Source organism: Mauremys reevesii, linkage group 6 (assembly GCF_016161935.1).
Source record: "Mauremys reevesii isolate NIE-2019 linkage group 6, ASM1616193v1, whole genome shotgun sequence".
Classification (NCBI taxonomy): Eukaryota; Metazoa; Chordata; order Testudines; family Geoemydidae; genus Mauremys; species Mauremys reevesii.
Genome location: NC_052628.1, coordinates 28,332,872 through 28,349,730, shown reverse-complemented (window position 1 = coordinate 28,349,730; position 16,859 = coordinate 28,332,872). Strand labels below are relative to the sequence as shown.

General features: G+C 38.9%; 1 protein-coding gene across 2 annotated transcripts in view; it reads right to left on the bottom strand.

Moving 5' to 3' along the window:
* Positions 1-16,859, bottom strand: part of CCDC152 (coiled-coil domain containing 152) — a 35,499-nt gene that overhangs the window by 7,060 nt on the left and 11,580 nt on the right. For both annotated transcript variants that reach the window (XM_039544166.1, XM_039544167.1), the window contains 4 exons: positions 15,208-15,313; positions 7,495-7,563; positions 931-995; positions 357-459 (listed from right to left, as the gene is read on the bottom strand). In XM_039544166.1, the coding sequence (XP_039400100.1) occupies positions 357-459; positions 931-995; positions 7,495-7,563; positions 15,208-15,313 (343 nt within the window). The remainder of the gene's footprint in view (positions 1-356; positions 460-930; positions 996-7,494; positions 7,564-15,207; positions 15,314-16,859) is intronic.

The window sequence follows — 16,859 nt, the reverse complement described above, 5'->3', positions numbered from 1 at the left end:
GCCTTGAGAAAGGATAATAGTTACTGTTGCTATATATAGAGAGAGTTCAATATTTTACAAGTAATACATTTCAAAGTAAACAAATAAATATAATCTGATGTGAAGTGGAACTCACCCGTACCCCTTATTGTAGGCAGGAATATCTTTTCAGAGGGCCTTAGACTTCTATAGAATCTTTGCTTTTAAATTATCTACAAAAAGGTCTCAAATAGGTATAAAATGAGCTACCTATAAGTTTCCTGAACAATATGAAACAGTGAAAAAGAGATACAGAACATATATAACCAGCTGGTGATTTTGATTTGGATATATCATATCTCATCATTAAAACTTAGTGCAGCATTCAGAAAACTTACATTTTCTTCTCATGTCACAATGAACCTTTGTTAATTCCAGCTTGCATTCTTCCTCTTTCTTTTTAATTTCTGTCACAAGTTTGTCAATTTGATTCTTATATTCCTGTGAATTTAAACATGTGAGTATTTGAATTTAAAGTTAAGTGCCTTTAAAGGAAAGCACATGTTTAAATACAATCTGGCTGGATTGAGCCAGAGTGCTCAGCGCCTTAAAAGACCTACCCCCGGGTCTCCAAAACATCACCTCTTATCTGTACTGCTCTGACCTTTAAACAGCTGCTTAGCTGCAAGATCAGCCTCAGAAGAAGAGCAATGATAAGATAAATGAAAAGTATAATCCAGTTCAGCCACAGCTTTTTCAGGAATGATTCATAGATTCCAAAGCCAAAAGAGACCATTGTGATCACCTAGTCTGACCTGCTATATAATAGAGGCCATAGAATTTCCCCAAAGTTTAATACCATGTCCCTGAGAATATGAAGAACTGTAAACCATTGCCTGAGATGCTCCAATCAAAGGAAATATAGATATATGCCCTATTGCTTTGAATACAGACTGCCCAGTCATATCTCACCTGTTCATGAGCCTTTAATTTCTCTTCCAAGAGACGGGTATTAGTCTTCAGCCTTTCATTTTCATCTGTACAAATAAAATATTGCAACAGATGGTATTGATGAGATTTCATTTTTTCTAATAACAAACAGTCAGAATAAGGAAATACTTTTGTATGTATTTTTATTATCCAACTGAACCTTAAAATAAAACTTCTTATTTAGAAGTAGATTCCATTACGACACCCTTTAATTACATCTTTGTGGTTTCTAATACATTAAAAAAAATTTACATCACAATTATTGTTTATTTATAGTATTTGTCTCAGTCTTATTAATTTGGAAGCACTTTAGCCTTATAATAACTGATTTAGTTGATCAGAATTTTAGATCCTAAAATCTTTGGCTCAGGAACTAAGTCTTTGCAGATGTTTGTACTGCACTTGGCACAGTGGGACCCCAATACTAAGTGTGGCCTATGGGGTGCTGCTGTAATATATATTAAATCATATAAAATTAACTGTTAAAAGAACACTTTTAATGATGCAAAGTTAAGTACTTGACATTTAGGAAATGACAGAATTAAGGTTGTCAATGTAACCTTAATTTTACCCCCTTGTACATATTCATTTACAAACACTGATTACATGATCTCATACTATTTTTGTGTCATTTAGTGCACAGAATGGACTGTACTGAGTGAACTGAAGCAATTGTTCAATGTTTCTTTTTACCCTCATTATTCAATGTGTGGCCTCATTTCTTTATTTACTAAACTCCAACCAAATCCTGCACTGAATACAGAGTTATTAACTTCCTCACAGGTTTCAGAGTAGCAGCCGTGTTAGTCTGTATCCGCAAAAAAAACAGGAGTACTTGTGGCACCTTAAAGACTAACAAATTTATTTTAGCATGAGCTTTCGTGAGCTGCAGCTCACTTCTTCGGATGCATAGAATGGAACACACAGACAGGGGATATTTATACATACAGAGAACATGAAAAGGTGGAAGTATGCATACCAACAGGCAGAGTCTAATCAATTGAGATGAGCTATCATTAGCAGGAGGAAAAAAACTTTTTGAAGTGATAATTAAGATTGCCCATAGAAGGTGTTCTGTGTACCCAGAAGCCTCCTACTGCAAGACAAGGCAAGGTGTATTATTATCCCAGTTTTACAGATGAGAAACTAATGTACAGAGAGTGCCCACTAACTCTGGGTGCCTTGAGGCATCCTGATTTTTCAGAGGTGCTGAGCATCTGCAGTACCCTTGAGTTCAGTTGCAATCATGAGTATGGCTAAGATTCTGTCATAGATATTTTTAGTAAAAGTCACGGACAGGTCACAGGCAATAAAGAAAAATTCACAGAAGCCCGTGACCTGTCCATGACTTTTACTAAAAATATCCATGAGAAAATCAGGAGCTGCAGAGCCCCCATATCCATGGCGACAGCTGGGGAGCTCCAGGGCCCCCCCACCCATGGGGGCTCGGAGCTAGAGGGTCCCCCCACCAGTGGCTTGGAGCTGTGAGGTCCCCCTGCTGCCAGCAGCCCAAAGCTCCTGAGAAGTCCTGCTGCCCACAGCTTGGAGCTCCCAGGTCCCCGCTGCTGACCGCAGTAGCTGGGAACTGTGGGGTCCTCCCTGCCACCTGTGGAGGCCAGGATATGAGAGGGTCTCCTGCTGCCTGCGGCAGCTCGGACCTTTTGGGGGCCCCCGCTGCCCATGGTGGCTGAGGGCTGCAGGGTATCCTACCACATGTGGTGGCTAGGAGGGCCCCCACAGCTCTCGGCCACCATAGGCAGTGGGGGGGATCTGCAGCTCCCAGCCACTGTAGGAATGAAGTCACGGCGGTCTCTGGAAGCGACGGATTAAGTGACTTCCATGACCTCCATGACAAAATTGTAGCCTTAATCACGAGTGCTCAGAATTTCTGAAAATCAGACTGTATGTGTCTCGGGTTGGGTATGCAGTAAATGAGGAACACACAATTAGTGGACACCTGTGGAAACAGAAAGGAAAAGACTTGAACTAGAAAAGAAAGTTGCAACCCACTTTTATGACAACACTGCTTCTGACACAGCACAAAATGAGTAATATAAAGAAATGGTTGAAGCTTTTCACCCTGAATATATTTCCTCCTGACAGATGTGAACTCACGGGTCTGCTGCTGTATGCGAAAGTGAAAAACTAGAAGAAATAGTAAATGGAGAACTGAAAGAATCAACATTGACATTAATGCAGGAAGTTTGGTCAAACATGGGAAATGACCCAACAATGGCTTCAACCATCCATAAAGGGAAAAATGCATTCATATATAACATTATTGTTTCTACTACATCTAAAATGAAAACTGCAGAACATTGTCCAAATTGCAGAGGATGCCATCCAAGAATGCAAACAAAAGTATGACATGAAGCTCTTCGCCATTTGCTCAGACAACAAAAATAAAATTAAAATAATGAAGGAACCTCTCAGATGCAATCGTCCTAAACTTCTGAGGTATGAATGTTCAGCACAATATTTAAACTTTCTTGAGAAAGAAGTAACACCTAACACAATCCTAAAGAACATTGTGTAAGTTCAAAAATTCTGCAACTATCATCAACTTTGTGGTTGGTTGGTTGGTTGGTTGGTTGGAAAACGAAGGCTACTACTGAGTTTCCCAATAACTGTTGGTGGAACTCTCAGTAATATCGTGTCTCTATACTTGCATCCAAGTACTGTAAGTCTGTTGACATTTTATCAAACAGAAAAGGTTTTTGATCAAAATACAGCACACATGCTGCAGAACAAAGGATCCTACAAAGAAGGAATACATTTGCAAAAACAATTGGAGATTTTGGAGAGAGTTGACAGATTAGAGGCTAAGGCAGGGGTTCTCAAACTGGGGGTTGGGACCCCTCAAGGGGTCATGAGGTTATTACATGGGGGGTCGTGAGTTGTCAGCCTCCACCCCAAACCCCGTGTTGTCTCCCGCATTTATAATAGTGTTAAATATATAAAAAAGTGTTTTTAATTTATAAGGGGGGGGGGTCACACTCAGAGGCTTGGTATGTGAAAGGGGTCACCAGTACAAAAGTTTGAGAACCACTGGGCTAAGGATACTACTATCACAGTCTCTGTGGAAATCTGGCTTCATTTGATTAACAACAAAGAACGGGAATCACAGAAAAAAATTCAGAGAACTTGTATATGGTATATTTCCATTTGAACAAATTTGTTCCAAACTTAGTAGCATAGGTGCTGAAAGAGCAAATTATTTTGGTAAAAGTATAGTAATATTTAAGGGCAGACACAAAAGAATGATTGGCCTAACTACTTAGTTGGCTAGGGACTCAGTTATTGTATACTTGTGTTTTACTTACAGAAATGCAATCCTTGCATTTTGAATAGTATGTGTGCCTTTTTGTGTCTGAGGGATTGCTTCTGAAGTGAATCATATAGTGTATGCGATTTATACTTCACTTCAGCAAACCTTCTCGTTTTCTCCCCAATATTTTCAGTTGTATTTTTTAGGCTGGGGAAAATCACAACTCAGATTGTCTATGCCCTGTATCATTGGATTTATGAACAAACCATTATTAAAAACCTAATTCAAGCAGAGGATTTTCATGGCATTTCAACAGGCAAGAGAAATAAATTGATTCTTCATACAGATGATGCTTGTTATTTTCCTAGAAATTCTAGACCCTATAATCACCTATTAATCAATTCAGTGATCTTCTAGGTCCACTTTATGAGTTCAAGCCTTATAATTGATATCCCCACTGGATTTAATAGTTCATTATGTTATTAAGCTGTATTTATTTCAGCAGTATTGAGTAAATCTTGTTGAATTAATCCCTTTTGATGGAATTAGTGAACACTTGCCAAGCTGGAAGGACTTCTAAACTTTATTTGGCAAAACAAACCTTATTAAAATGTCATGTCCTCCTAAGATGTTTCATTGCCTATAGATGTTAACACTTACTTTTATGGATAAAGATGTTACAGTGGGAACTGTATGACAGTAAATTAGAAAAGCCTGTTTGATGGCTAATTAACATGCCTTTTGCTTGGGGCAATCAGATCCTAGAGCCTTAGAGAACATTTTACAAAATAGGATACTAGCCCTCAGTCTGCCTTTAATTTGACAGTAAATCTCCTAGCTAAGGATAGTGTCTCTAAGAAAGAATTTTCACCGAGGCCTTGAGATTATAGTCTTGTCAATGAATCACAGAACGATTCTTATTTAAGGCTGATTGTCATAGATACTACTGCCACTTTACACCAGTGTAAAGGGGCCTTAAAATGGGAGTAAATTATATATACACCCCTTAAAGTCCTTTACACTGCTGGAGTGGTGTAAAGTGGTTTTTGAATAAATGAGAATCAGTCCTTTAGAGTCCTGGCTCAGTTGTTAAAAGGAAGGCCAACCTACCTCCCAGACAGATGGTAAATGGGACAGTGAATCTTCAATAAGAGGAGCTGAATCACTTTCACTTGGGTAATGAAAGCCCTTTAAGCCACCAGTCCTAAGGCTGTTTCCCACACAAAATTCCCATTGATTTCAATAGGAATTATGGAGGAACAGGGCACAATTCTGAGAGGTGCATAGCACCTCCTTCAACATGCTGAATGTTCATAGCTCCCATAGAGGCTAATGTGAGTTGAGGTTGCTCAGTACCTGACAAGAGACATTCAGAGGCCCAGATCCTCAAAGGTATTTAAAGTCTAACTCCCATGGAAGTTAGATGGCGCAGTGTCTTGCAGGATTTGGTCCTTTGTTATTAGTTGATGTGCGTTGAGCAGACTCTTAGCTTGTTGTGTATTTTAATCAATTTTGCATGGATTTCATTGACATAAAAAACTGCAGTATGAGTTATGTATTCAAAAATCCACAAATTTGTTTAATTTGGATTGTCATGATCCTTTAGAAGGTAGGGGTTGTTAGATCTGAATCATCTACTAATACATTCTCTAGCTTTTGGTTTCATACATGTAGAAATTTTTGTTGCTAAAAGTTGATAGTGGAAACAAATCGGGGTTATCAAACTGGAGACTGACACTACAAGGTCATTTGAAAACAGTGGAGTCTTTTTTAAAAAATCTGTCCTACAAATAGTACACAGAAAGAAACTAAGAAATTCAGTACACACACACAATCATTTTTAAGACTATGCACATGTAGCAAAGTTTGTGACATTAATGTATGACTGGCAAAAATTCAAATTTGGACAATTTTCTCTCATTACATTCTATTCTTTAAGATTGACACTGTCCAGTAAATGAATTAAGCAGGATGACTTAGTCAAAATGACACAAGGAGGATTTCTAAAATGGGTGAAAGAAATCAACATTTCTGAAGGAACAGCAGAAGTACTCCCTCAGAAAGTCTATTTACATGATATACATTCTATCACCATTTTCCTGAGGGCTGTAATATTTTATCACCATTATGAGAAACTGTGGGGGTATCTGGAATGAGCAGGGCAGATTATATCAAGACTCCAGAGTTTTAGAGTAAATATGGGGAGAGGGCGTGAAGTAGACAAAAGGAGAAAAAAGCATGGAGGAAGTGTCCGTAAGACTGTCAATATCATTGAAAAATTAAAAACCGTATTGAACAATTCAAATGTGCTAACATAGAATAGATGGTTTATAAGCCAGTAGCAGATAATTAGAACTAAGCAAAGTTTAAACCTGTAAATGCAAAATATTGGGCAAACTTACAGAATACAAGCTGAGCTGATTAGAACTGGATATCATACTTTTATTAATGTGAAACCAATAAGTGTAAGAGAGATGGCATTCATGCTAGGGAAAATTCATCTCCCAGCACAAGGCCTAAGTACCACTTAAATCCACAGGCTCAAGGAGCACTTAGCAAGCACATAGAGTTTGTGCTGGCCCTTCATACAGGGTGAATTTCATGAGTGACAATTCAGAAGAAGCAGAGATTTCACAAACATCAACATCTTTATGAGTATAAAAATCTGCTTCTAATTATGTGTATCAAAAAAAGACTAAACATTACAAATATATTTATCATTTTATTTCAGAATAATATCTAATAACAACTACCACCTAGATTAAGTATTTCTGGATGGTAGCTGCATTTTAAGAACATTATCAAACTAAGACCTAAGGCTTCTTTGTCCCAGTAAAGCACTAATGCATGTGTAAGCATATGATTAAGTGCTCTGCTGGATCGCAGAGTACTTAAAAAAGGTGACTCACACTGCCTTGATTTCTTGCAAGATTTCTTGTGCTGCTAAGAAATAAAAAACAAACCAAAAATTCAGGATATAAATCCTCATTCAGGCAAAACTCCCATTGACGATAAAGCATTTTTGTACGTGTAGGACTGCAGGAAAAGTCCTTTATTGTGTATCACACACTTAAGCTTAGGCACATATGAAATGATAGGCTATATCAGGTTTGTTTCTTTTTAAATTTAATTTTGTTGTGTTTTCTGATTGGCCATTAGAGATTGGTCTAACAAAAGGATTACATGTGAATTAGGAATCTCCTTGTTTATGCAATAGATGCATATTTGTTCTAAAATATAATGCAATGTACTTTACAGGATTTTGTTTGTTTGTTTACCTCTCAGGTTACACTGATTTTCAATTGTTTGTCTTAGACCCTTTATCACATTCTGGAGAGCGGCATATTCTAAACAAACAAAAAGAAATATAAATATATTAGTTTTCAGTGATTTCTTCATTATTTTCATTTTAGGATTCCACTCTAAGAACTGAAAACAACCATAACTATCTTATTTAACAATGAGTGGTCATTTGTAACAGGTAGCAGGTACTTCAAGGAAAAACAATCTTACATCTATTTCAGTGTTCAGTTATAGGCTTTTCCAAATGGACAAATCCATGTTATACCTAGTATAGGTAGTACAGGCAATAACATTTATAGTTCAGGTTTCCCGACACTGTCCATTATAAGAACAAACCTGTTTTCAGTCACTTAAAGCTTTGCCAAATGTTAAGTGTTTGAACAGAGCTAGGTGTCGGCCTCACTGATTTTTTTTTTAATGAACCGTTCAGCAAAAATAGTTCAGCCATTTCTCAGAACAAAATTCGGGAATAATACATTGTTTTCTGCCATGTTAAAAAAATTCTTACAACTCTTTTGTTGAGAAGCTCTAGCACCTCCCTACTTCAGAGCAGAGACTTGTAATTTGGCCAGGGAGTGGGAATTATGCTGATGTCAGGGGTGTGCCTTTTGCCATTCCTGTGAAAATCTCCCTGAATTTGGCCAAGTTTTGAGCCTCTGAAAATCTTAATTTGCACATGTTAAGTAGAGACTTTTAGAGTTTGGCAGCTAAATTCTCTGAAGATTCTGTTTGCATGGGGCATAATCCAAACAGGGATGAACAGGAATTTCCTTGCAATATAAGAACATAAGGACGGCTGTATTGGGTCAGACCAATGGTCCATCTAGCTCAGTATCCTGTCTCCTGACAGTGGCCTATGAGAGGTGCTTCAGAGGGAATGAACAGAACAGGTAACCATCAAGTGAGCCATCCCCTGTCAGCCATTCCCAGCTTCTGGCAAACAGAGACTAGGCACACTTCCCTGCCCATCCTGGCTAATAGCCATTGAGGGACCTAACCTCCATTAATTTATCTAGTTCTTTTTTAAACCTGTTATAGTCTTGGCCTTCACAACATCCTCTGAGAAGGAGTCCCACAGGTTGACTATGCGCTGTGTGAAGAAATACTTCCTTTTGTTTGCTTTAAACCTGCTGCCTATTAATTTCATTTGGTGATCCCTAAGTCTTGTGTTATGAGAAGGAATAAATAACACTTCCTTATTTACTGTCTCCACATCAATCATAATTTTATAGATCTCTATCATATCCCCTTAGTTGTCTCTTTTCCAAGCTGAAAAGTCCCAGTCTTATTAATCTCTCCTCATACGAAAGCTGTTCCATGCCACTAATCATTTTTATGCCCTTTTTTGTACCTTTACCAATTCCAGTATATCTTTTTTGAAATGGGGCAACCAGATCTGCATGCAGTATTCAAGATGTGGGTGTACCATGGATTTATCTATAGGCAATATCATACTTTGCCTTATTATCTATCCCTTTCCTAATTCCCAACATTTTGTTAGTTTTTTTTGACTGCTGCTGCATATTGAGTGAATGTTTTCAGAGAACTATCCACAGTGCCAGGGGCTTCTTGGGGCATCAAGCTCACAGGAACTGAAAGCAGGAAGGCTCTCTGTCCCGTGTTCTCACTCCTGGAACCTAGGCAGCAAGGAGGAGGAGGACTGGAATGCAGAGGAGGAGGTAAACTTGGGCAAAAGTGCCATGGTGGAGACTTAGGTGGCGGTAGTTAGAGGGGGAAGTGGGATGAGGAACCAGGGAGGGACTGAAACTGCGAGCCAAGAGGCAGCCGTTGGGAGAAGAATGGGAGCCTAAACCAGGGGAATGGGACACAGAATCAAGAGGGCTGGTGGGAGGGGAATGAGACTTAGATGAGAAGCCAAAGTGGAGTGGAGGTGGAAGACAAAGCCTGGGACAAAAACATAATGGAAGGCCAAGAGCGAAGAGCCTATAACTCCTAAAGTATACTCTAGAACAAAACAAGGATTCTTAAATCTCAGCATTCCTCTGCTGTCAATAAATACCCGTGAAACCTACTGGCAAACGTGTGTCTCATCTAACTAGTGCCTGGCCCATATAAACAATTACAACCTACTACTACCAGTTACTCTTTTAAATGAAACAGCAGAGATTTATTTAGATCTAAAGGTTCCAAGCCTGCTGATGGACCAAGTGGGTGTAAATATGGTGTTAACGTGATAGAATTTCTGTTTTGGGGTTTTTTTTAAACCTAGGAAGTTACATACAAAAACTGCATTAAAAGAGTGTTAAGGTTGTGAAGTTAAGTACCCAACAGCAAGGCAATGACAAAATTAAGGTAGCTCTTAAAATCTTAATTTGGCTCCCTTGTGCATATGCATTATGATACAGTCTTTAATTACATTTTTTTTAAAGTGGCCCCTTCATTCAGTGCCCAGGATGGATGGTGCTCAATGAAGGAACAGCTATTCAATATTTCATTTCCTCATCATTCAGTTTCTGCATTATTGCACATCATTCAAGCTTTGTTATAAATATAGAATTATTAACTTTTTCAGGGGCTGTTCTATGGCACTCATTACTGTAGCATTTGAGTGTTTCACAAACATTACTTAATTTATATTCACAATTCCCCTGTGAGGTAAGATGTTATTATTCCCATTTTGCAGATGGGGAACTGAGGCACAAAGATATTAATGTCAAAAGTGTCCAGAAATGTTGGGTGCCCAATTTTTGAGATCCTTTGTCCTAAATTTTCAGAAACCTGAATAGTTTATAGCACTTTATATGTCTAGGGCATCGTTCAATTGTAGGCTTCAATTTATAGACTTCTTTTGTAGTTGTGAACATTTGGCAATTCTGCAAATCAGACCCCAGGTGTCTCAAGTTGGGCACACATAAAATGAGAAACAGTTGTGGCCATTGTGAAAACTTTGTATTAAGTGACATTCTCAGTGACATACAAACTCTGTGGCAGAGGCAGGGATAGAATCAAACTCTCCAGGATGGCATTCAACTGTGTAAACAAGATTATCCTTCCTCTTCCTGAAGTCCCCAGCCTCATTCACTACATACCATCTAATTCTGCAGCAAACAAGGCAGACAACAGATTTCTTTACTACACATCCTTGATTAATTTCCAGACCACTGAATGAGGCAGAGGTTCTATGGAAGAAATAATATGTGACGATGTAATTAAAGATTGTATCATAATTCATATGCACAAGGAAGTCAAGTTAAGGTTACACTGGTTCTACTCTGCGCTGACAAGGCCTCAACTAGAATATTGTGTCCAGTTTTGGGCACCACATTTCAGGAAAGATGTGGACAAATTGGAGAAAGTCCAGAGAAGAGCAACAAAAATGATTAAAGGTCTAGAAAATATGAGGAAAGATTGAAAAAATTGGGTTTATTTAGTCTGGAGAAGAGAATACTGGCTGGGGGATGGGATGGACAGACATCATAACAGCTTTCAAGTATATAAAAGGTTATTACAAGGAGGAGGATGAAAAATTGTCGTTAACCTCTGAGAATAGGACAAGAAACAATGGGCTTAAATTGCAGAGGGCTAGGCTGGACATTAGGAAAAACTTCCTAACTGTCAGGGTGGTTAAGCACTGGAACAAATTGCCTAGGGAGGCTGGGGAATCTCCATCACTAGAGATTTTTAAGTGCAGGTTAGACAAACACCTATCAGGAATGGTCTAGTTATTATTAGACCGGCCTTGAGTGCAGGGGACTAGACTAGATGATCTATTGAGGTCTCTTTCAGTCCTACACTTCTCTGATGCTATTATTCTAATTCTGTCATTTCCTAACTTTTGAGTGTTTGACTCTGCAACCTTAACATTAATTTAATATAGTTTTTTAATGTAATATACAATGACACCGGTGGGATTCTTGATTCTGAAGACTACAGGATGAGAGGAACCAGCACCTTGATAATTTATATAGTTTTTGTGTGTTCCAAATCTCACATTTTATTGGAAATACCAACAGATGAAGGCTAAGTGCATCTTCATATTTCAACAAATTTATTTTACCTAAATTTTAAATGGAGACATTGTTTCTGATATTCTTGCTTTTCTTCTTATGAATTGAATTTAAGTTTGGAGATTAAGTAGAAGGTAAAGGAGGATTAATTTAGACATAGCTCCTGAATAGACATAAGGGGTTTTTTTGGTTTTTTTTTTATTGTCCAATCTCTCTTTTCCCCTTTTGGATATCAGATATTAACATGTGTTTTATAATGTGGACAAAAGTTGGAGAAATTCAAAGAGTATGCAGCTCTGTACTTTGTTCCAGTCTTCCATCTGTCACAAATCTTTCTGTGGAGGGCACCCCCTTTTGGCTACATAGGGAGTGTACACACACAAGTCAATTACTCCACCCCTGCCCCAATAGGTGCTGCAGGGCATCTTTTTAGCGGGTCAGCACTCACCGTCTGACTGGGGCCTTGAGATTGCCTCATCCCTTCTCTATGTCCCGAGTAATGCCACCAAACAGCCCATAGCCAGCAAAAGGAGTTAAACAAGAGAAAAGTAAAGCAGCTCCCTCCAGCATACGGACCCCCCTTACTTCAGAGGGGACCTTGAAGTATCAGTGTCCACTTTAGAGTTCACTAGGCTCCAGTTCTTTTCTCCTTCAACTCAGGATTTTTGCACCCTCCTTCTCTGAGGGGAGGGGCTCTGCAGTCTGTCAGTCCCCTCTCATGCACTGGAAAAGCTCAACAGTCTGTTCCCATCCCAGGATTCCCCATCTGAGTAGAATTACTTCTTTTTAACTCCTCCTCCAGTCCTGGCACCATTTGCAGGTGTGACAGGGTGGGGCCACTCCAGCCCAAAGCAGCTCCCTTCCATGCTAGTGTAGGATGGATATACCCCATCACAGCATCTTAAATAAAAACCACTATGAAAATACAATTTTGTATTTGTTTGGGAAACAGGCCATTTCTTATTGATAAATAATTTCAGAAACTAGAACATATTTATAAGCAAAAAACTATTCTGTTTTTTCAAACTTTTTCAATATAAATGTGAACACAAGATGGCTCTCCTGTAATATGTTAAAATATAAAACCCTCATTAGATATTATGTGCATGCCTCTTTTTAAAAACTCATACTGTTTAGAAACTACACACAGAAAACTACATTAAAAGAATATTAAGGTTGCAAAGTCAAGCACTCAGAAGTCAGGAAATGCTAGAATAAAAGTTGACTGTGTTTGAGGCCATCCTTTCTTTTCCTGCAATCCTCTGTGTCATTCACAGTATATCTTCCAACATCTGCAACAAATAAGGCAGCGGTCCAACAGACCAAAGCCTCATTCATAGTACAATCCTGATACCACCCCAGAGCATAGTCCATCCTCTGCACTGAATGAAGTAGGGGTCGTGTGGAAACAAATAGTATGTGATCATGAAATCAAAGACTGTAACATAATGCACGTACACAAGGAACTGTATTAAGCTCCCACTTCCTCTCCCAGTCTTCTCTTAGGCTCCTTCACCCAATCTATTCACTCCGTTACCCCTCTGCATTTCCAGCCCCTGCATTTCAGTAATCTACTTCATCCTTCTCCTCACACTGCTTGGCTGCCAGTAGGGGGAGCATAGAGAGCACAGGAAAGACAGCCAATCTCCTTGCTCTCATTTCTAGTGTCCATTGCCACAGCATCCTCAGAAGCCAGAAGCAGCAATTGCAGAAAAAATCCTGTTCAGTGCCTACAGTACCAGGCTGGAATATGTTCTGTACAGAAGGACTCTTCAGAAAAATTACCTGTCAAATCTCAAAGTCTCTACTGAGATTTGTCTCTACTGTGAACTGAGATTTTCAGAGACTCATAATTTGGCCAAATTTTGGAGAATTGTCAAACAGACAACAAAAGGCACATCTCTGATGCTAAAGGACACCACCACCACCAAATTTGAAGCACCTGCCCCAAAGCTTCTCACCAAAAAAGGTTACAAATTTTTTTTAATGTGTCTAAAATTATGTTTTCCCCTCACCTTATTTTGAGAAGGAGCACAACCATTTTTGTTGAAAATTTCTAAAAGAATTCAACCCAAGGCAGACACACTGCATGGAAAATTTCAACACACACAGTTAGTTTGGCAGAGCAACTAAAAACAGGATCTCATAATTAGTGTGGCACTCTCAGCTCCACCTATAATTTATAGAACACAATTGCCTTCTTTATTCAGGAATCATGTAATTCTTCTTTACTTACTTCCAATCCCAGCCCCTTAAATTGTGTCTTATTTGGGTGTCCTACAGACTTATTTTCAGAAATAATGTTTATTCATGCTAAAAAAAAATAGATTACATACTGCATCTCAATGCTTTATGATTAGGACCCAAAGAAAACCTACTTTCTTCAAATATGACCCATAGAGGGAGAGCATCCGCATCTTTAATCCTGCCTCTATTTTCAGTGACTGGTTCTGCCATACATTCGCTTTCCATTCAGAATGACGGAAACTTGTTGCCCATGTAACATCCTTTAGGTTCAAGATAGAGCCCTGCACAGGACTAGTGTAGAGCCCTGCAGAGGGACTGGGATCCCATGGGTCCAGCAGAACCCGCCGCCATAATAGCAGGAGCAGGTGGAAGTAGGATTTTAAAAAGTCCGGTGCAGGGCTCTAGTCCAAGCACAATTTGGAAACCTTTGCTGCATACATCTTGTGGACATTTTTATTAGATTTTAATAATATTTTTTCCAACACCCCTGGATGGCTCTTGTCTTGCTTTCACTTTGGATCGTCGGTGATTTTCACAAATGAGGCTACCCATTCAGTATACCCAGTAGGCAAGATGGGGGAGAGAAACTAGCTGCAGACTGAATCAATGCTTGCTGCTCCATCCCTGTTTGAGTGTAAGTCATTTGTGATTGAGAACCCCCAATCTCAAGAATTATGCCTTAATATGACCATGTCTGTAAGACATATCCTGCCAAATTTCCCATATGGTTATACCTGGGTGATTGACAATTAACTGTGGGCCCCCTAGGAGTTTTGCCTACATAAAAAAAAGCAAGACTGTGCTCAATGTTTGCTGCTTCACTGGTTGTCAGGGGAGCAATTAACATCTGTTGTCTATACCCTGATATCTTCCCCTTCTCCACTCTCACATCACCAAATGTCTCTGAAAATCTCCTCTTGAACATCCTACCACCTTCTCAAACTTTTCCAGCCCTGAAATTATCTTTCTTCCAGATCCTTCCCCTTTGCCTCTTTCTCTGTTGCTATTGGCAACTCCATCACCCCTCCAGTCTCCCAGGCTTGAAAGCTTGGTGTAATCTTCAAGCCTTCTTTTTTACTTCTTCCTCTGTATCCACCCTTTTGCCAAATTCTGTCACCGCTTCTTTAACATTACCAAAATCTGACCTTTCCTGACTATCTGTACTGCTAAAACTCTTGTCCATGCCGTGGCTATTTCTCATGATTATTGTAATCATCTCCCTTTGGCCTTCTACCTTTCACATTGAGTGTCCTATGAGTTAATCAACATTCTCATCTACTATACATTTCAATAGGACATCTGACTGGATTGGTGCCAAAGTCTTATAGAAAATTGCTTTATTAATAGGATAGCTTATGTTCCTTACCAAGTTATTATTTTACATTTTATGATGGAAGATAGTGGAATTATTTTTTGAATTGTCAAATACAAGAATTGAATCAACTGTTTTTTAAGCATGAAAATGACACTTACCCTCTTTTACTGACTCTTCCTTCGATTGGCTTAATGTTAATAACCTATTACATTTTTCCAGCTGAAGATCCAGAAGGCTATTCTTTCCATTAATTTCTAATATTTTCTTTAAAAATATTGAAATATATGTAGGTTAATGCTAAATTAAATCCTTTTGTTCTAAATTTTCTATCTAAATCCCAGGTTTTTCAAGTGAATGTTACAAAAACAAAAACAACCTCAAATCAAACCAAACAAAAAACCCACAACATTGAGCTGAGGTTTACAGAATAGTTCAGTGCCTCTCTCCCAGGTCTATTATTCTGAAATAATGATTTAGCTCAGGGGTCGGCAACCTTTCAGAAGTGCTGTGCCGAGTCTTCATTTATTCACTCTAATTTAAGGTTTCGTGTGCCAGTAATACATTTGAACGTTTTTAGACGGTCTCTTTCTATAAGTCTATAATATATAACTAAACTATTGTTGTATGTAAAATAAATAATGTTTTAAAAATGTTTAAGAAGCTTAATTTAAAATTAAATTAAAATGCAGAGCCCCCTGGACTGGTGGCCAGGACCCAGGCAGTGTGAGTGCCACTGAAAATCAGCTCGCATGCTGCCTTTGGCATGCGTGCCACAGGTTGCCTTCCCCTGAGTTAGCTGTAAAGAAATGAATGAAGTTAGGTGTTAGAGGCTTGCATTGTAGATAATTAAAGGTTTAGGCTCCACTCTGATAATGGTTACTATAGTAATGGTCTTTCAGAGTGTTGCTTCTCCATATTCAAGCTCAGGAATGTCCCCTTCCAAGCCGCAGAGCTGTGGGAATCTTTGGGAAGCAGTACCCATTTGGGCTCCTTGAGCTCTTTCTTGCAGAACTAAATATTCAAGCCAAGGTTTTTGCTCTATACTTAGAAAACATCTTGTCCAACACCCTTGGTAGTACTGATGGGGGTTGGATGATAATGGGGCAAATTATCAATCACCTTGACTTTGCAGGCGATATCGTAGTGATAATGCCTCTGGAGGAATACAACCAAAAAGTTGCAACTAACCTGTACACAGCAGCAGCAGAACGGGGATTAAAAAAGAATGACAAAAGACCAAACTAATGGTAACATCAAAAAATCAAGAAATAGGCTAAACTAGTCATGACTGGTGTAGATATCGACCAAGTGGACAGCTTTTGCTATTGAGCTCCATCATAATATATGACAGCCATTATGATGATGACATCAACAAGCGCATAGCTAATGCCAGCAGAATGTTTGTGTGCCTGAATAAAAACATTCGTCCATGACAGCCAAAACCAGACTATATACACCCTTTTGGCCCACATTACTTTACAATTAGGAAACATGAGTACAGACAAAGTGTGTGGAGTAAAAGCTGCACACATTTAAAATGAGGGACCTGTGCCATACCTGTCTACTTAACCTTGTCATGCCTAAATGATGACATCTGTAGAAGACTCAAAGTGCAGTAGTTAACTACAATCATCAGAAGGTGCCAACTACAATGATTGGAGATGTTGCTAGAATAACCTCATACTGACACCCTAAAATTATTCTCTGTGGAAGAGTGCATGGTGAGAGAGGCCATGGATGTCCGAGGAGAGAGTGGTATATATAAAACCATCCAGGCAACCCCCTCAGTAGGCTAAAATAGTAACTCAAA